Source organism: Carlito syrichta, unplaced genomic scaffold, assembly GCF_000164805.1.
Source record: "Carlito syrichta isolate Samal-C Ts95f unplaced genomic scaffold, Tarsius_syrichta-2.0.1 Scaffold308158, whole genome shotgun sequence".
Taxonomy (NCBI): Eukaryota; Metazoa; Chordata; class Mammalia; order Primates; family Tarsiidae; genus Carlito; species Carlito syrichta.
Window position 1 is genome coordinate 186,088 of NW_007252254.1, and position 21,138 is coordinate 207,225.

The window sequence follows — 21,138 nt, forward strand, 5'->3', positions numbered from 1 at the left end:
ATTTATTGTAGAGATGAGGTCTCGCTGCCCAGGCGGGTCTCAAACCCGCGGGCTCAGGCAATCCACTCACCTCAGCCTCTCAAAGGCGCAGGATTACAGGCTGAGCCACCGAGCCCGGCTAGTTACTATTTTTTGTTGAAATTTTTATTGTCTCATTTTTGCATTATTCCATGAGATCACAGCTTGCACACTTCTTGTGAATTTTTATATGACTGGTTGTCTTTCATGGATGCTAAATAAAGTTTAATATGAAGTGATTAGTTTTTCACTATTTTGCAAAAAAGTGTGGTCAAGTTCCTGGTAGATGATCCACGACATGTCTCTGAGTGCAGTGGTTTTACCTTTTATAGGATTCAGAGTTTAATGTATGTCTATAAAATTAACCCAATTGATCATATCTGGTCAAATATACACTTCTAATCTTCATAGAAAGGAGGTCATGGTTCAAGCCTGGATATTGGTAAATGAAATTTTGAATTAAGTTCTGATTGCAAATACCAGAAAATGTGTTTTCCCCTTCCTAAATTAGTCCCATCTAGCTCTGAGAAAAGAAAGCTGACTTGTGTCATCTTCTTATCTTTATCTACTCAGTAATTACTAAATAGAGGCAGATTTAAATAGGTTCAGGTTCCAAAAAGGGTTTTTCTTCTAGAACTGTAACTCAGAAATGTAAAATTAACATTGGACATAATTTTTTTTTTACAGTGTTTAAAGATAATGCTGGAGAAATCTGGCCTACTAGGTAAGTTGTTTACAATTCACATCTTTTACTTAAATTATCTAGAAGCTTAATGAAAACTTTTACTTTTTTTCTCTCTAGGGTTGTGGGAAAAACAAATTGTATAGGATTGTGGAGGAAAATAAAGTAGTTTACATGTCTGTATGTATGTAATAAATTTTCCTGGTTCTTGTTTGCAAGCTGAAGGAAAACGAGTGGTAGATTAGCTCTGAGTAAAGAGAACCTGGATAGGATCCAGCAAAGATGCAAAAGAAATAAAGATCTATATACCACCTGAAATTACCCGGCTCTTTCACTGATTTTTTAAAATTTAATCTCATTGATTCAGAAGTTCAGTGCCTTCCTTTTAATGAAATGTAAAATAAATGAAAAAGTAAATCCAAGATAACTTGAAGTAGCTTTCTGGGTGGAATCTTGCAGTTATTTTAATGAGGCATCATTCTGCTTTCAGTAAGAGCAGCACTTTGCTGTTCTCAAACTTTGTTAAAGTGAAAACCTGTGACTTTGTTATCTGGAAAGGAAGTTAACATGTTCTAGGTGCAAGGCATTCTTCTAGAAGTGTACATGCAGTGTCTCATTTAAGTTTGGCAACAGTCCTACCATGCAGGAATTATTACCAGTTTCTATTTTTCAGATGAGGAAACAAAGGCTGAGAATGGTTACATGTTTTCACAGAGTTTCACAGCAAATTGTCTAGGTCTCTCGTTCAGAACGCAAGTTCTTTTCACCATGCTGTGCTGTGAAGTAATAATGTTCATTTTTAACTTATTGGTGATTTTTTAAATTGGTAATTACTTGAATTTAAAATTTGATGTAAATCTTACTGCATTTAAAACTAAGACTAATGACAAAGAGGATCTGCAAAGAAGAGTATTGGGATTCAAAAACTGTGGCCTGTGGAGATAAACATGAGATCTGTGTGTATTCCTTTGGCTGTTAGATGTTTTTGGTGGTTGGGGAAACTTTTTGTTTATAAATATTGCTATTTAATAACCAGGATTTCTAACTTTTGCTCCATTCAAATTTCTCCCCACCCACCCCCCAAAAATTATCTTGTCATTTTACCTATAGAGCAAGTATACTGAAAAACAGATACCCGATGAGAATCTATTTAATGTTTATAAATATTCACTTATACCAATTCATTATTAAAATGTTATTCAGAAAGTACTAGCACTATATTTTTGTTAGTTTAACTGCTAAGAAGATAGGAATAATTTCTTGTACACATTAGCAATTGCTGAGCAATGTTGGCAATACTTTCAGCTAAGACAGTTAAATAAAAATCAATTCATCATGCTTTCAGAAGTGATTTTATACTCATTTATATATGTACATATGTATACTAATGTGTGCTGTTTATATGCATTCACATGTAAATAATAAGTATATAAAGTAAATGTTGTATAACAGTAGCAAGTGTTCTCTTATCAACAGGGTGTCTGAATGAAACGTAATTGTACACCTAACCCTTAACTGTACCCCACAAAACTATAATAAAAATACTGATTAATTATTAAAAAAAAAAAGAAAATGACTGACGGTACTGGGAAACTATGGGGGGGGAGGGAGATGGGATTAACAGTAGCAAATATCTGTCTGGGGACAGGGAAACACCTCTTATCAACAGGGTACCAGAATGAAACGTAATTGTATACCTAATCCTTAACTGTACCCCACAACATCATAATAAAAAATATTGATAAAAAAAAAAAAAAAAAAAAAACAGTAGCAAGTGTTGTTTTTATTCATGAATGTAAAGTTTTTGGTGGAAGAGAGGCCAAATTAGCCAAATTGAGGACACAATTATTTCATGCTCTGGAAGATATAATTTAATTTTAATAATTAGCAATAATTAGCAGATTAAATCTCATTTGATATAACTTATCTAGAAGGACCATGCCTGATAGACTCTAAAAACATATTCTGACTTTATCCTGATTTTGATTCCTTTATAGGAGAGCTGTGGCATTTACGAAAGATGGATTGGTGCTATGAAGCTGGGGAGCCTTTATGTGAAGAAGTAAGATGATTTCTATACAATTTACTCTAAAAATGATTAAGGGTTTTGTGTATTTTTATTATACCCACCCCACTCATTAATTACTTTCTGCAGGATAGAAACATCTATGAATAGGTCTGTTTTCACTTTCTCTTACTGTAGTGTTTTTGATAGAAGAAAAGCGTCTGCTAGGTGGAAACATTTCTGACATCTGTGATAAATCTCCTGTTGATGAGAGAGAGCATATCCCTAGGAGGAGTAATTCAGTAAGAGGCCAAAAACTTCAGAGTAAAAATGACATTTGAACTAATGAAAGAATTTTATAGATTCACTCTGAAATTTTGACCCCTGAACATTTTAATCTCAGGTTTCTCTGTGAAATTAATGATGGCAGAATTCATTTTGTCAACCAATTACTTAGACTCTGGTCCAAACTCTAGATTCAGCCAAATGCTTTGAGTAGCCTTAGGAATAATTTTATCACAGAATAGTTGGAATCTAGTTAGTCTCCTTATGTTGATCCCATTATCATCAAACCCAGTCCAAACCCATGGCCTTAGAAGTAGACCCAAAATGAAGCTTTGTGAGAAAGCTTAGACAATCGATGTGGTCAGCTGCCCCTTTCCCTTATCTTTACCTGCTGGCTTTCTGTTTAGTAAGGGACAGTGATGTTGAATGTTAACAAAAGATTGATTTAAACAGGTTTGCCTTCCATTGGAATGTCCTTTGCTGTATAGCAGTCAGTCAGTCAATAGAGAGAGGCCCCTCTTTAGTTTTGGCTGGGAGTTTAACTGTACAGAGTAAGAAGTAAACCTCAAAGAACCTTCAGGACATACAATTTGGATGTCAAAAGAATATATTTACTCAGATAGCTTCAGAATTTTCTTCTCTGTTAATTCCCAAATAGGTATCAAACAGTTCATCTAAAAGCAAACTCATTACTCTCAAAACTGACTTATCTTTAAAGATTTTCTCTTTCCCACCCTCATCTTTAAGGGTAAAATATGGCTTACCCTACTTACTTTCATAATTCCTCTTAGCCTCCAAAGGCCTGTCAGCTTTTCCACTCCTTCCCTGACCATTTCCACTGTTACCTCCAGGTTCAAGCTTTCTTTTGTCTAGTACCTAAATTGCTACAATGGCTTCCCTGGGCCCAGGTGTTCCCCATTTCATTATGTCTACATGTAGCAACCAGATTGATCTTTATAAACGTCTCAGAAATCTTGAGTGGTCCTTTTATCTCTATCCCATATCTCTTCGGTTTATGTCTACCCTTTCAGTCCAGTGTTATTCCTGCTGCTCTCCAGCTGGGGCTTTCAACTCTAATCAGTCTGTTCTCTTAGTTCTTTACCAAAACAAGTAATGTTTACTATCAACCTTGACTTTGCCCTTGTTCCTTTTTTAATGATACTTATAGCTTATACCCCACAATTTAATACAGAATGCTATACTGATTTTATAGTCTTAGTTTATTTCCTTTGTCTTTAATATCTGCCTTATTACTCATTTATTTATTTCTTAAAAAGGTAATAGAGGTATAGGATTTAAAAAAGATCCAATGATTTGTTTGTTCCTTTCAGAAGTCATAAGTGACAAAAAAGAATTTCTATATTCCCAGGATGCAACATTGAAAGAGCTTATGATATGTTCTGGAGATACTTTGCTTTTAATTGAAGGAAAACTTCCTCCTCCGGTAAGATTTTCTTCTGAATAGACATTTCATAAGTAGTAGTTATTATTTTTTTATTACAGAGATGATATATTCTCATTGTGGGAAAATGGGGAAATACAGAAAATCATAAAGAGAATTGGGAACTTTCTCCAAATCCTACCTATCAGATATATTTCCTTCCCATAAATATTTTTAAATAAAATTAAAATCAAATGTATACAAAATTTGATTGCCAACTTTTTATATTTAGCATTTTAACCTGATCATAAAATCCAAAAACAATCATCATTTTCAAGGTAATGATTTACTACAATTTAATTCACCTATTTCCCATTGTTGGCAATTTAGCTTGTTTTTAATTTTTTTGTTCTTATAAATAGTATTTAAGTATAAAAGGATTTACATTTTTAAAAGGATCTTGAAATAGCTCTAAAGGTAGAATTACTAAGTCAAAGATATGAACTTTTTTTTTTTTTTGAGCCGGGGTCTCACGCTCTTGCCCAGATCATACAGTGGTATGATCCCACTGCTCACTGCAGCCTCAAACTCCTAGCTAGGCTCAATTACTCTTCTCACCTCAGCCTTCCAAGTAGCTAGGACTACAGACATGCCGCTATGCCTGGCTATTTTATTTATTATTTTATATTTTATTTATTTTATTTTTTTGTAGAGATGAGGTCTTGCTATGTTGCCTAGCCTGGTCAATCCTCACACCTCGGCCTCCCAAAGTGCTGGGATTATAGGTGTGAGCTACCACACCCAGCCTGGTATAAACTTTTTAAAGACTTAATGCTATATATTGCCAAATTGTTTTCCCCAACAAATAGTACCAAATTTATAATCCTATATGCAGTGTATGACAGAGCTCATGAAATGAGCTCTTTCATAAACATTACATATTATTACTACTTTTTAAGATCAATATTTATTCCTTTTTGTAAAATGTGAATACATGTAAAAATGAAAAAATTTAAAAATGGCCAAAAATTCCAGTACTCATAACCATTTGCTTATGATTAGAAAATTCAGTCAGGCACAATGGCTCACACCTGTAATCCCAGCAGTTTGGGAGACTGAGGTGGGAGAATCGCTTGAGCCCAGAAGTTCAAGACCAACCTGGGCAACATTGCAAGACCTCATCTCTGCAAAAAAATACAAAAATAAACTGGGAGTGATAGTATGCACCTGTAGTCCCAGCTACTCAAGAGACTGAGGTGAGAGGATTGCTTGAGCCTGGAGATCGAGGCTGCAGTAAGCTGGGATCCCACCACTATAAACTAGATAGGCAACTCACTGAGACCCTTTCTCAAAAAAAAAAAAAAAATTATGGCCTACCATATTGTACAGTCTTCTAAAGTAGATCTTGAAGTTGGTTCATGGTTTTGCTCCCATAAACAATCTGCATGAATGTCTTTGCATATATGGCTCTCTGAGCATACAGTAGTATAATCAAAAGGTAAATTCCTAAACATGGAATGGCTAGCTCAAAGGACTTGCACATTTTAAATTTTGACAGATGTGGTCAAATTAGCCTCCCCCAAAATTGCAGCAGATTATATTCCTGCCACCAGTTTATAAGAGTTAAAGTTTACCTGTATTTTCACCAATGTAACTTTCTGATTTTTGACAGTCACAATCTGCTAGGTGGAAAAAATGGAATTTTATTGTTCTGATTTACAGAACATTTACATTTAATTGAATGTAGGTTGTGTATTTATTAATCTTTGCCAATTTGACAAACAAAAATATTGTAGTGTGCATTTCTTGAACTATTATATTTAAAATATTTTACATGTTATTTTTCACATTTTCATTTTTTATTGTTAGAAATAGAGTGTTGTAACAATAATTTTGTTATCACTTAATAAAACTATTAAAGTTCTTTACTAACAAAAAAAGAGGTGGGAAGGTCTAGCTAAATTAATAAAACTGAATGAACAGGGGTTTATTTCACGTAATTTGATACAAAAATCCAACTTAGACCAATAGGTTGTTGCTTCTATATGATAAACTGAGCTGCTGGGACTGGTACTATGTCAATGGTGCTCAGACAGTGCCAGGAAATGCTGGTGCAGTGTGTACAGGCAAATATTTTGTTACTGTTATGCTTCTCACTTACTCTATCTACTAAGATACTTTTAAGCAAAGGACATTTAGTCTAGTCACAGAAGTTTGATTTTTATGATTTTCTTTTTTTCTTACTTCATGATTTTTATTATTTTAAATTTTTGAGTGCAAAAACAATAAACAAGTATAATTTATGACAATTAATTAACCTAAAAGGAAAAATAATAAATTCAGGAACATTTTATATCATCAAGACATTTCTCTCTATGAAAGCAAAAGTGGGCTGAGGCGAATGGATTGCCTGAGCCCACGGGTTTGAGACCAACCTGGGCAACTTGGCAAGACCTCGTCTCTACAATAAATCAAAAATTATCCAGGCATGGTAACACACACCTGTAATTAACTTGGAAGGCTGAGGCAGAAGGATCACCGGAGCCCAGCAAGTCGACCCTGGGATGGTTGTGAGTGTGCCACTGCACTCCAGCCTGGGCAACAGATTGAGATTGAGAGTCCAATTCAAAAAAAAAAAAAAGAAAGAAAGAAAGCAAAAGTGGAGATTCATTCAATCTTTGTACACTACAACATTTAAAAATGCTTCAATCTTCAGGGCTTCCTAAAGGTTCCCATCTGGTGGTACCAGCTTCAGGCTCCCTTAGGACACTGGGAGAGTCATCAGGACCAGACCAACTGTACTCCTTCTCAAGATGGGCTATGGAAGACTCCTTCCACCCAAGGTGAGGACAGAATGGAGTTTCAGCAACCAGTGTGGACGAAAAGTGAGATGACTGCTTCTTCTCTGAGAGGCAACTGAAATATTTGTTTTAAAAATACAAGATTAAAAATCAAAACCTATGTATTCTGGCCAGGTGCAGTGGCTCACGACTATAATCTCAGCACTTTGGGAGGCCAAGGTGAGAGGATTGCCTGAGCCTACAGGCAACTTGGCAAGACCTTGTCTCTACAATAAATAAAAAAATTAGCCAGGTATGGGTTTTTTTGAGTTGGAGTCTCACTCTTGGGTGACAGAGTGAGACTCCAACTCAAAAAAAAAAACAACCCCAAAATACCAAAAAAAAAACCCCTATGTATTCCATTAAGTCATTCCATAATAATAACACCATCCTATTTTTATATGTTGCTTTGTAACCTCTGCAAAGCACTATATATCTTTTTGTTCCATTTATTATTATATCAACATATACTTTTCAGAGACCTTGTATGTATCATCTCTCAAGATCCTAAGGGAAACAGAGGCCCTATTCATTATCGTGTACTGGGATATTGAGGCCTCAACCAATACTGACCCATGGGGACAGAGACCAAGGTGGGAGTCCATATCCTGCCCTACCTCCTGATCTGTCTGCCTTTGCCACCAAACCTCTCAGGAACTGCTTCTGGGGCATCTGACATCATCTCACTGACTTGTGGGAAGAAATATTTTGTCTTACTGAAAATTTAGCATACTCATCACAGTGGGCAGAAGTCGCTATCAGTGAGTTGAATTACCTTTGTACAAAGCAGAGTTACACTCTATTATTTAAAAAAAAAAAAACACCACCTTTTCGTCTCTGTTGTAACTGTAGATAAAGATATATTTTTAGTAGATCCAATTTTTTAGCTATATTTTTATCATGCTTTACTTAACTATTTAGCTTTTTTGTGCCTTAAGTATTGTCGTATTATGTATTTTTTAAAATCTTTTAAGGCTCAGTAATGAAATTAATATAAATGAGTCAAAATCATATCTCCTTGTTCTTTGAATTTAGGATTATATGTATAGAGTAACATAATATGTTGAGTCAGCTATGAAATTGGCATAAAGTTATTTTTTAGTTGGGCTACATTAGTTTATGTTAACTAATTCTAAAAATGCGTTGGCAATAGAATACTAGTTACATATAGAGTTGGATACAGATTTAAAAGCATGTTTAATCAGTTTGCTTCTCCATGAAAATAAAGAAAAACATTCATTTTTTGCTAGTACTTTGTCACAGCAAATGAGAGGTACAGTCATGTGTTACTTAAAAATATGTTCTAAGAAAAGTGTCCTTGGGCAATAGTATCACTGTGCAAACATTGTGTTTACACAAAACTTAGATGGAATGGCCAACTATGCATGTAAGCAATATGGCCTAGCCTACTATGCTTAGGCTACAAATCTGTACAGCATGTTACTGCACTGAATACTGCCAGCAGTTATAACGTGGTGGTATTTGTATATCTAAACTGAAAAAGGTACAGTAAAAATGCAACATTTTAATCCTATGTGACCACCATCACATACGTGCTCTGTTATTGCCTGAAACTGTTATGTGGCACATGACTGTATGTTTTATTGTTTAGAATCCACTAAAATTGTCTTTTGGGTACTACCAGCCTGTATTTTCCTTAAGACACTCAAACTATTCATGCATTTAATTTACTTATAATCTATCCATAATGTCTTATTATGTGTGCTTAGCAGTAAACAATGACAAAGCAAAAATGAGTAAAGATATTCTGAATTTAAAATTTAGTTGCCAGAGTTTATGTTCAGAGTTTTTGATGAGAGGGCATTTTATTTCTCTCTTTAAAAAAACAAACTTGGAAAGGACTTTCTAATGTCAAAATTTCTCTCATTCATTAAACTTCTATTGGGCATTTGCTATGTGGCACCCACTATGTCAGGCACTGAGATGCAGACAAGATAGGTGGCCTCTCCCTCTTGAAAATCCTATTCTCTTGTTCTCTTGAAGAGGCATATCAAACACATGCACATATAGACACACATGAAAATAGACAAAAGAGTAACAAGTTGGGATGAGTGTTATGAGAAAGAAACAGGAAGCTAACATAAGGAACATGGGTTGAGCATCCTACCAACAAAGTCTAATGTGAGAAAGGACACAATGTGGAAAAGAATATTCAAAGTAGATGGCATAGTGTAAAATTCCTCATGGCATTCTGCCAGCACTGTGCCCCTGACGGCTTGCTAACCAAGCAGGAGCACCCCAAGCAATCATGAGGGTGCTTATTCGAGGGACCTGGATTTTATTTTATTTTTTTTTGAGTCAGACTCTCACTCTGTTGCCCACGCTGGAGTGCAGTGGCATACTTACAGCTACCACAGCCTTGACCTGCTGGGCTCAGGCAATCCTTCTGCCTGAGCCTTCCAAGTAGCTGGAATTACAGTTGCATACCACCATACCCGGTTAATGTTTTTATTTATTGGAGAGATGAGGTCTTGTCAAGTTGTCCAAGACTGGTCTCAAAACCCTGGGCTCAGGCAGTCCTCTTGGCTCCACTTCCCAAAGTGCTGGAATTACAGGCATGAGCCACCATGCCTGGAGAGATCTGGATTTTGAGTGGAATTTTAATAAGCCTATTCACAATATCAAAACGTGGCAATGCGTTTCAGAAATATGCAATAACTAAGTTTAAAGTTCCTTCTAACTATACAGCTGTGTCCTTTGGAAGGTGCTCCTGGGAACGTGCCTGCAGAAGTTTCTCTCCTCTACTTGGGAGATGTGGAGATCTCAGAAGATGCTGTGCTGGCAGATCTGAAGTCCCAGGTCAGACTTCTTCCTGCAGCATAACTTAGTGGTGATAAGGCTTCTTCCAGTGAGATATTAATATATTCTTCTATCTCCTTTTCCCTCAATTACAGTCTGTTCTGATATGGCATTTGTCATATGCCATGTTCAGTGGTAAGTACCCAGCAGGCACCACACGCCCATGGCGCAGACAGCTCCTCGTGGCCCTCACTGATCCCTACTCTGGCAGGCATGCTGTGCTTTTGTTTGAATCTATTCTCAGTGACTTGCGGCTTATGTTCATTTTTTTTTTTTTTTTAGGGAAACATGGTTTCTTGAAACATTTGTAAAGCATCCACTTTACCCCTTTATTTACATTGTTTTTGTATCATTGTGATCCATATGTTAAATGTTGTTATGAAAAGCTATGTTATCAGTTTCCTAGGAGGTCAGAATAACAGCTTTTATGTCAGAATGCTAAACTAGGTAATGTTTTCTTGTGCATTAACATTCACAGAGAACGAGGGTTTTGTCCAAGTGAAAAGACTGGATTAAATACAACAATGTTGAAAAGGCATTTTACTATTGTTGGACTGAAGTGATCATCCCTACTTTCTCTTGAAGGAAAAAATGTGGAGGCATATATATGAGCAGTTGTTGATGTTTGGCTTTTGTGTATCTTCATTGAATGAAATAACCTTCCTCCAAAGAAGCAAACAGCTTTATTCTCATGAGAACAAATGGGACAATACTTTTTTTCTTATATTAGGTTGAAAGATACAAAATTGCTGTTTTATGTCCAAAAAAATGGATGAATATTGGCAACTTCATATGCTTCAACCTAAATATAAGAGGGGCTTAAAGTTATCTACCCCTGCAGAAGTAAAACAAGCAGTTTGGGCCTACTGATTAAAGCCAAAAATTTTGGAATATTTCAAAATCAAAAGTTATTTCATTGGCAGAGCAAACATTGTTGAAGGATTGTATTAGCACTGATGAAAGTTAAAGACAAACCCCTTTCTTTCAGACTCTACTTTTGTGAATTATACTTACATAGAAATTCTTAAGTTTCATTTTTTGAGTCCTGATGATTAAAAAGAGCTTTTGGCTCAGATTTTAAAATAGAAAATTCACTTCTCAAGCTGATTTCAGTGGAGAGGAACATGAAAATTACTCAGGATTAATTTTATTTAAGAGAGAAATATATATACCTGTGATTTAGTAAAATAGATTTTGTCATTACTTGAGATACTCTTTCCCTCAGATGTCATTGTGTAGTGCTTCATTTTTTTCTAAAGCTGTATGTTTTTCAGAGTGTTTTTTAAAACCATTGGAGAAATGTCTGTTTCTTTTGCTAGGCTATGACCTTATCCACGTCCCCGGAGTTTGGTGTTCCATCTCCAGCCTTCCTCAGAGCCTGGACAGTGGAGAATAAGCGCCCAGGCAGGCTTCTGAGAACCGACCGGCAGCAGCTCAAGTAGGTCCTTGTAGGATATTCTGCCCTCTCCATTGCCACCACGATGCTGGGTACAGAGAGGGATGAAGGAGAGTCAGTTTTTTGAGTCAGACAGTCCATTCCTGATGATCCATGTCTGTGAGCTGGATGATGCCTCTTATCATAAATTAAACCCTAGGACATCTTTAGTTTTCCATGTTAAGTATGAACATCATTTTGTGTATCTTCTCTATACTGCAGAGACTGTGATGTTATCATATCTTAAAAGTGTTCGGAGTGAGGTGGAAGGCAGAGGTGAGCTCTTTCTTATTCAGACATGTTGGCTTCACCTGGTCCTCCTCCTGGAACTCTGAACTTCAAGGGCAGGTTTGGGGCATTACATTTAGTTACTGGTTTTCTTTGCAAAAAGCATCCCTGAGGGCTTCTTTTACTTCTGTGCTGATTACCCCTCAAAAGTGACTGGCATGAGAATCTAAACCCTGGCCAAACAGAAGGAAATTTCACCATCCTCACAGAGACAAGCCTCCATGTTTAGTAAGAAATCACCCTAAATCATCACCACTTCACAGGTTCTAGCTTTCCCTTTTTCTGGAAACTTGAATGTTCTTATATGGTCCTCAAAAAACAGGCCTTTGCTTAAGAAACAAGGTGTTTAAAAATTGATAAAGAATTATTTAACCAAGCTAAATGATCTGTCACACAATATGATTTTGTTTCACTTATTATCAGGGAATATAAACTAGGACGGAGAACTGAGATCTGCTTAGAACCCCTTGAGAAAGAAGAAAACTTGAGGTAAGAAATTATATTTCACATCTGAAGTTATGCACACATATCATACTGAGTAGTTTATCTCTGTAAAAATTTAACAACTTAGGCCAGGCGTAGTGTTTCACACCTGTAATCCCAGCACTTTGGGAGACCGAGGTAGGAAAACTGCTTGAGCCCGGAAGTTTGAGACCAGCCTAGGCAACATAGCAAGACCTTGTCTTTACAAAAAAAAAAAATCAAATAAATTAGCCAGTTATGGAGGTGCATGCTTGTAGACCCAGCTACTTGGGAGGCTAGGCTCATAACAACATTTAACACGTGGATCACAATGGTACAAAAACAATGTAAATAAAGGGGTAAAGTGAATGCTTTACAAATGTTTCAAGAAACCATGTTTCCCTTAAAAAAAAATGAACATAAGCCACAAGTCCCTGAGGATAGAGTCAAACAAAAGCACAGTATACCTGTCAGACTCAAAAAAAAAAAAAAAAAATGAACATAAGCCACAAGTCCCTGAGGATAGAGTCAAACAAAAGCACAGTATACCTGTCAGTCTCCAAAAAAAAAAAAAAATCACTCATTGTCTCAGCAGCCTAAGGAAAAATGGTACTTTTTGTTGCCCTTTTTCTGCCTTCCAGTCGTATCTGTCGTTTTTACTTTGTGTCTTGTAACGGTGTCTATACATCTAACTTTTCCTCCCATCTTTCTGAGCATTTCTCTTTTTTTCTGGTTTATTTTAAAGTTGTGGAGTACAAGTCAGGATTGGGTGCATGAATGGTTTAGGTACAGTTGAAGTTTTGGACCTCCTGTTGGACCCTACCTCACCTGGATTAGGATGAGGCACCCTTATTAATGTTATGTGCCCCCTTCTCCCCTGGCAGTGTCCTGCTACTGCCAATCCCATTTTTGTAGTATTATGATAGAAGTTCAGGGTCCACTTGTGAGTGAGAACATGTGGTACTCAATTCTTTCTTTCTGTAATAGATCACTGAGTATAATAGACCCCAAATCCATCCAAGTTTCTGCATTAAAGAAGGACAAAATTATGGACTTCACAGCATTTCTTTTTCTTCTCCTGATAAGGTTTCTCCTGCTCCTGCAGCTGCAGCATCATCTCTCACCACTTCTGAGTCTCTCTTCCTAACTCAAACCCTCATTTTTTCTTCCTGGCTAACCCCCCGTAGTCCTGATTTACAGCTCCCAAGATCAAGGGCATAAGCATCTGCCTGAGCCAGCTTTCTTCCTGCCAGCTGCCTGGCTCTGCTTTTCATCCTCAGTTGGGCTGTACTCTTCTCACCTCTTCCTTTACCACATGCAGTCCCTGCCCTGGACCTCTTTCCTTCCCTTCACTGAGCTGTGGACTCAGGATGGAGTCTCTGCTTCCCTTCTTTGTCAGGATTGAAGGAACAAGGGTTTGCCACTAGCATTTAGGACATAGGGAAAATCTCTCAGAAAAGTTGGAGGGAAAGCTTTGCCCATCACACTCCAACAGTTACCATGTTTTTCATTTTGTTTGTTTTGAATTTGGCATGTGATGTTTTCTGGTGCAGCCCCCAGGACGTGCTGCTGAGGACACAGATGCGCATCCCTGGCGAGAGGGCCTACAACCTGGCTGTGGACTTGGTGTGGAACACTACGCGGGGCTGGACCGCCAGCTCCCTGAGACAGAGAGTTGCTGATTTCTGTTGTCTTCCTGTGGAGAAAATTGAAATTGCCAAATACTTTCCCGAAAAGTTTGAATGGCTGCCAATATCTAGTTGGGTAAAGCTGTGGGGCTTTCTCAGAGAAATTGGGATTTACTGGCATAGTGGTTAGATTAACTGCAATTTTTCACAATGATAGAGAATTGACTTGGAGTAAGAATTTGACTTGGAGTTTTGTTCATTTAAGGTGTTTGATTTTTCTACAGAACCAGCAAATTACCAAAAGGAAAAAGAAGAAAAAACAAGAGAATTTACAAGGGACACCTTATTACTTGAAAGATGGAGATATTATTGGTGTCAAGGTAAGTTGTTTAACAGCAAATTTACCACTTTGACAAGACATGATGAGGGTCAAATTATTTTACAGAGAAGTTTTGGCAAATCTCCAAGACACAGACAATTTTATTTTATGCAAATTGTTTCGGAGAATAGATTTTTTTAAGTTAGACAACTCACTTTACAACGCCAATAGAGTCGGGCGTGGTAGCGCACGCCTGCAGTTCCAGCTACTTGGAAGGCTGAGACGGAAGGATTGCCGGAGTCTAGCAGGCGAGGCTGCGATGGCTGGGAGTGGCCACTGCACTCCAGTCTGGATGACAGAGTGAGACTCCAACTCAACAAAAAAAGCAAGGCCAATAGAACCTCGGTACCAAAACGGTCAAGGACAGTTAAAGAAAACGTAGACCAGTTTCACTTAAGACCATAACTGTAAAATTCTAAATGAAGCACTAGCAAGTCCAACCCAACAGGTATGCTTTTTAAAAAATTACTATATGACAACAGAGTAGGTTTGTCCAAGCAATGAAGGATGGCTGTGTCAAGAATATGTCATCTGACAAACTGTCCTGCCAGGTTAAGGAAGAACAAGAATATGTTATGTGCTACACTGTCCTGCCAGATTACAGAAAGAAAGTCAAGTGGCTAATCCAGCAGATGCAGAAAAATCATAGAACAGAATGTAATATTAGGAATCCAGTGTACATTCATGATTTGAAAAAGCAACTTAGAACAAATAGGAATAGAAAAAAATGCCTTAACCTAACGGAAGCACCTACCCTAAACCAGCAACATACATAGTGACAACTTCAAAAGAATTTTCATTAAAGTGAGATCCAAAATAAGGATTCCCTTAATCAACCCTTCTATTTAACATGGCACTAAATGAATAGGCAATGTAATATAACCTCCCTACGCCCCTAAGAAAAGTAAATTCATAAAAATTGAAAGAGAAAAAATAAAATAAATTTTGAAAGGAAGATATAAAACTGTTCTTACAAAGGAGATTCAGGAGACTGTACAGGCAAACCATTAGATCTGATAAGAGAATTCACAAGGTTCCAAGATCAATAGCCATACAACTGGGAGATGGGAAGTCTGTTGTGGTCAACGTGATGATTTCTACATAGTAAGTTCTTAACTTATATCCCTTTAAGGCCCCTTGTTAGGTCCACTTCCAGCAGGAGCTATTGAAGGCAAAGGTCAGATGAAAACTAACTTCCCTCATGAAGCTCTTCCTCTCACCCTCTGAATTTGTTTTCATCCAGCAGTAGAATTTTTTTTATCTTATTAACCTGGTTTATGCACATTTGAATATCTCCTTTTGTCTAGGTAATTTTCTAAACATATCTCTTTTAAATGTAGGCTAAAAAGATGTCTGAACACATTACTCATTAATTATTTTGAAATGTAGAATCTTCTGGTTGATGATGATGATGATTTCAGTACAATCAGAGATGACATTGGAAAAGAAAAACAGAAACAACTCACCCTGGGGAAAAAGAAAAGGTAATGACCAGGATTTGTACTGTCATGCAGCTGATGGATGCCACACACTTTTTCTGACTCCTGCCCCTTGTTCTAGGAAACTTGCACATAAAGAAACACAGCATTGTGGGCTCTTCTCTGCTACCCACATTCTCACCTCATTAGATGGCCTCTTCCCAGAGCTTTCTGTAAAGCGCAGTGGAGCGGCCTTGCAAGGAGACCTGTGCCCGTGCTCTGCGCCGGGGCTCTTCCGCAATCACGGTCGTCCTTTCTCCTCATGCGCAGCCTTGCCCCATTTTCTGAGTCTTGGCTTTTTGTTCAGACGCCAACACCCTCAGGTCTCCAGCATCTAAAATTCAGAGCACTCTGCAGCACACACCCCACCTAGCTGCCTCTTCAACCCCTGCTGCCGTCTGCCTGTGCTTCGCTGCCCTTCTCACTCGCCAAGATTCCCAGAGCCCGGCTCCTCTGCCAAGGGACGCTGTGTCTTCAGCGCCACTTACCCTCTTCTCCAGGGCACTGCCTCACCCCTGACCATCCAGCTGTCGCATGCCCCTCTCTTCCCTTCTGTAGCCTCCCTCCCTCCATCTGTCCTCCCAGTGCTGGGCCCACCTGCTCTTTCCTCTCTCCATGCTCCACCTGAGTCCTTGCTGCCTGGAAAGCTCACTCTGCTTCCACTCGGGGTGAGCCATGCAGTCTGTGCATAACCCAGCTCTCTCCTGGCCTCTAGGCTGAGCACACCCACCAAAATCTCTACAGAACAGCCCACAGAAGCTTCCACTCCGGGAACTGGCTGGTGAGATTCAGTTCACTATGCTTGGCCAGCTCACCACTAGGCAGCCAGCACCTGACCCATGGTGTCAGCTCCATGAGGGACAAGATGTACCAGAGGCCTGCTGGGCATCTTTAGCTTCTCCCCACTCCCAGTCTCAATGACTCTGGCTCTCCTAGAACAGCGTTTCCTCATGTTCTGACTGCTCTGCCTTGGTAGGTTTTATCTGTGCTTACCCAACTACTGCATAGGCCTTGAGGTGATCTGCCTGCCTGGCCTGCCCCTGCTCGCCTTCTATTCTCCCTCTCCTCCCGCCCTTCAGTATCTTGGGTACCGACCTGCCAGGCATTGTGTGCCTACTGCTGTCAGGGTGCCTGGCCCTGGGTAAGAGAGGTCCAAGGTGAAGGTGGTGAGGCAGGTGGGGCTGGGTGTGCAGGTCCTTGTGTCCATGGCAAAGAGTCTAGAATTCAAATGCGGCTAGCAGCCTTTGGAGGACTTGAAGGGGGACACATTTAAATGACCTCTGGTGCTGTGTGGTGCATGGATTATAGGGGCCAAGAGTTGAACAGGGGAGACTAGTGAGGAGACTCATGCTAATTATGTTGAGGTGATGGTGGATTATACTGGGTAGTGAGGATGGAAAGATCTAGAATGTGGGCTTCATATGCAGAGGAGCTTTTCCTCTCTTGTTCACAGCTGTATCTCCAGGACCCAGAACCGTGCTTCTGTATGCTCAACAGACACGAGTGCAGGGAGTTTTATTCATTCATTTATTCATTAGATAGAGTCCAAATGGTTGCCTGTGTGTGGTGTCTCAGACCATGATGCTCTGCTTCCCTTGCTCCTCCTCTTGCAGGGCTATCCTCCAGGGCTTGGCCCCTGGACCCCAGGGCACTCCTTCCTCTCTTCTCTTCCCATGCCCTAGGGTGATTCTGGGCAGCACTTGCCCCATGTTCTTTCCTGTCTCCCTGACTGCCCTGGGAGTGCAAGAGACACCCATTCACAGCACTTCACAAGGCCTGGTGCCCTCAGGGACCTGAAGACAGGAGGAGAGGGCTCTGGCTGCTTTGGGGTTCTCCTGCTTAAAGGTCACACATACGTATTTAAAGTCTCAGGTAAAATTCTATGTCAAACATATATCATACACATACACTAAAACACTGCATTTTCTACCTTAGTTTTTAGCTAAGGTAGAAAATGCAGTCACCAGGGCTGTTACTGGAGTCAGCCACCAGTTTTCCAGGCCCTGCCATCTTCATTTCTGTCTGCATTGTTTGAGATAGTGCATATTTTAAGTTCGTGTTGCTATCACTGAAAATCTTATCCTAAGCCTCATGAGTCCCATTTGCATATTAGAGCAGTTGTGTCTTCATGAGCATCATGCTGTAACTGTTTGCTGTGTTTTCATGTATTTTATCTGATTTTTTTGAGAGTTGAGAGTCATGTGCTTCCAAATTCAAAAGCCACCAGTGAGGCTCAATGAGAAGTCTGCTCCTCCTCCCCAGTCACCAGCCCCTCCTGCAGAGACCAGCACGACTGGACCTGGCATCCTTTCCAAGAGCTCTGCGTACAGGGGCAGATGAGCATGCTTTTCCTTCATTTTTGACACAGAACTTCCGTGGCGTGCCTTGCCCTTTTCACTCGCCAGAGTATTCTCACTGCCCTGTCTCCTGTGGTGAGAGGGTGGTGTCCTGTGCATAGTAGACCGTAGCTTAGGTGATGTACGTGCACCTCACAGACCTCCAGGGTGTCACCAGTCTGCGTTATCACAGTGAATAACTTCGTACATGCACCGTTTTGCCGTACGTATGTGGGTGGGTCTGTAGGACACATTTCTGCAAGTGAAATTGCTGGGTTAAGGGTGTGGCTATTTGTAATTTTGGAAACATAGCTGCAAATACATAAGAAAATGTCCAACAATTTAATAAAAATATAGGCAAAAGTATGAACAGTTCACAGAAAGGGAGCTGCAAATTGCTTGCCAACATATAAACATATACTCAGCCAGATACATTCATGATAAAAGAAGTGTGAATTCCAGCCACTCTGAGATATCCCCACACACCCACCAGAAATGCAAAAGTGATAAAGACACCAGCATGGCAAGGATGCATCGCTGGTGGGTGTGGAATTGGTCCTAGCACTTAGGGACACAGGGAGGGACCTCCTACAGCAGCTCCCGTGCACCTCCCGCGCCGCCAGCCGTTCTCTTCCGTGGAAATACGTATGCATGCCCACCCAGGCATACCACAAAGCCCACGGCAGCTTTACTCACCAGGGCTACATTCCAGCTGTGGTTGAAAGGCTGCTGAGCAGAAGGCTGGCAGGTGAGCCGTGGAGGCTTCCTGAGGGGGCTGGCAGGGCGCTGAGCATGCAGGTGAGGACACACACATCAGGCAGGCTGGGCAAAGGTGGCCAGCGCGGGGTACCTGCTGACGTCCTGCTTCCTTGCTGTGGGTCATAGCGAAGGCCCACCTGTGACGGGAGGCAGAGCGGTGGTTCTCTTGGGATGGGGACTGAAGGGGCAAAGGCAGCTGCCATGTCGTGTCACATAGGTGTGTACATTTGTGACAATTCATGGGGTTGTGCATTTATCATGTGCAGGCACTCTGTGAATGTCCTACTTCCATTCAAAAGGTAAAGAAACAAGATTACTCTGCTGTGAAACAGTTTCACCTAACAGATTGGAAAAGACACAGAGCTGTGACATGCCATGTGGCCAGGGTGTGGGACCCGCTGTCCTTAAACATTGGACTGGTGGGAGGGTAAACAGGGTCATCTGGCGAAGGGTTGGGGGGAGGCTGGAAATATCTGGCAAAAGTGCAAACGTGTCCCTGTGGCCTGTCCTAACAAGGCCCCTAAAAATTGGAATGAATTTTGTAGTCACTGTAACCCCTCACCCTGGTGACCCACTGTATCTGTGACTGCAAGTCAGTGACAGTCTCTGTGTCTCCACAGCCGAGAAGCCCTCCGTGTGCAGAACAGCGACGTTTTCTCCCATGTGGAGACGCCTGCCCAGTTCCGAGGACCGGAAGCTTCTCTTTCCATCCGTGTTGGGAGTTTCAGATAGCAGCAGCAGTGGCACGTCCCCATGGGCTCCATGCTCCTCACCCATCTTCCTCTCCACCTCTCTGGTTGGGTCCACAAGAGTGAGCTTTGTTGGTCTGTGGACTTCTGGTCAGGTTCCCCAAGCTTCAGACCCCCAAATCCTTGGCTTCATTACGTGCAAAGGGCTGGTTCCTCTCAAGAAGGCCAGTGCATTTGGCTGCTCAGCTCTGTGACACACACTAGCTATGGGTGGTGGTGCAGACCTGGCTGCCATACATGCAGTGCCAACCAGGTACTGACCTCTCGACTGACACCTGACCCAGGTGCCTTTTCTACCTGAAAATGTGCTACTTGTTAATTAACCCCAAGTATGGGCACAATGCTTAGGTCTGCTGTATAAGGTACACATGCTCAGTCCCTTCTTACACCGTTCAGATGGCTCTTGGTCATTTGCCTTGACACAGGTTCTGAACTGATGCTGTAATGGAAGGGGTGTTCTGTTTTCTGGACTTTATTTTGCTCACACCATTCTGGTCCTCACATACTCCGTGCCCCACCTTTGGTGTGAGTTAAACCTGTGATGCTGAAGTATGAGCTTGTCCCATGATGGGGAGACACCTGACACCTCTGACATGGAGTGGGCTCAGCTAGTGTGTCAGCAGCGTCCAGTGTGGCTGGCTGGTCTGACCTGGGTGCTCTGTGATCAGAACGTCTTAGCTGCCAGGGCCACTGCTGCCCAGTGCCTCTGCCTCTCTTCCTGCCCAGAAGCCTGGCAGGCAGGAGGGCCGAGGCAAATAAGCCTGGCACAGCCTGTGGGTTGCAGGTTGTCCTGGGTGGGCCAAGTTGATTCTCCCAAATAGCTTCTATTAAAACGAGGAAAAGAAAATGTAAATTAAGATTTTTTTCCTCTTAATTCAGCAAAGATCACGATTCAACTTAAAAGAATTTAACTGGCACCCATGACAAATAGAGCACCTGTGTCACTGAACTGATTGATTTCAGACCCTGGGACAGCTGACCTCAGACGCCAACCTCAGGGAAGGCAGCATTCCTAAAAGGTGTCATGCGTTCTTGGCCTGGTGGCCATCTGGGTTTCGGTTTTTCACCAGTCCCCATATCACTGGAATGTCGAGATGGGCGGGAAGTGACACATGGCCCTCTGCCTGTCCCACTGGATCCAGGTGCTCGGCTCCCTTTGGAGCCTTTTCCAAAGAGCTGGCACTAAGTGGGCAGCCCAACTTTTCCTTCTCTATCAGAACCACCATTAGAGAAACCTTCATCTTCCATACATTGTCCTAGAGCATCTGTGCCATAAGTTGTGTATTCCTTGCTGTTGACGCTCTTGGCACTGTAAGGAGTAGGACTTTGACTGGCAAGCTGCTTTCCAGTTCTCAAACACTAGTCTCTGGAGATGCCCACCTGGGGTGTAGACTGCATTTTTACGGAGGGGTATGGAGGGTTTTGATGACACAAGAACTGTCCACGTCATGACTGAAGCTGGACACCCAGCCCGTCTGTGTGTAAGCCGTTCTGTTCTGTTACTTTAACTGACATATTTCCTTAGTGTTCCCCTTCATCTCGTCTTAAGTTAATGAAATATTAAATGTAATAACTGAAAAACTTTGCTTTTGA

At 40.6% G+C, this 21,138-nt stretch overlaps 1 protein-coding gene across 1 annotated transcript in view; it reads left to right on the plus strand.

Annotated features, from left to right (window-relative positions):
- The window catches only part of USP40 (ubiquitin specific peptidase 40), an 80,925-nt gene extending 60,260 nt beyond the window's left edge, over window positions 1–20,665 (plus strand). The window contains exons 22-32 of the mRNA XM_008065104.2: window positions 706–742; window positions 2,698–2,762; window positions 4,360–4,434; window positions 7,088–7,214; window positions 9,937–10,031; window positions 11,351–11,469; window positions 12,178–12,243; window positions 13,770–13,980; window positions 14,129–14,224; window positions 15,613–15,707; window positions 19,417–20,665. Of these exons, the coding sequence (XP_008063295.1) occupies window positions 706–742; window positions 2,698–2,762; window positions 4,360–4,434; window positions 7,088–7,214; window positions 9,937–10,031; window positions 11,351–11,469; window positions 12,178–12,243; window positions 13,770–13,980; window positions 14,129–14,224; window positions 15,613–15,707; window positions 19,417–19,528 (1,098 nt within the window). The 3' untranslated portion in view covers window positions 19,529–20,665. The remainder of the gene's footprint in view (window positions 1–705; window positions 743–2,697; window positions 2,763–4,359; window positions 4,435–7,087; window positions 7,215–9,936; window positions 10,032–11,350; window positions 11,470–12,177; window positions 12,244–13,769; window positions 13,981–14,128; window positions 14,225–15,612; window positions 15,708–19,416) is intronic.
- The last annotated feature ends 473 nt before the right edge of the window (window positions 20,666–21,138 follow it).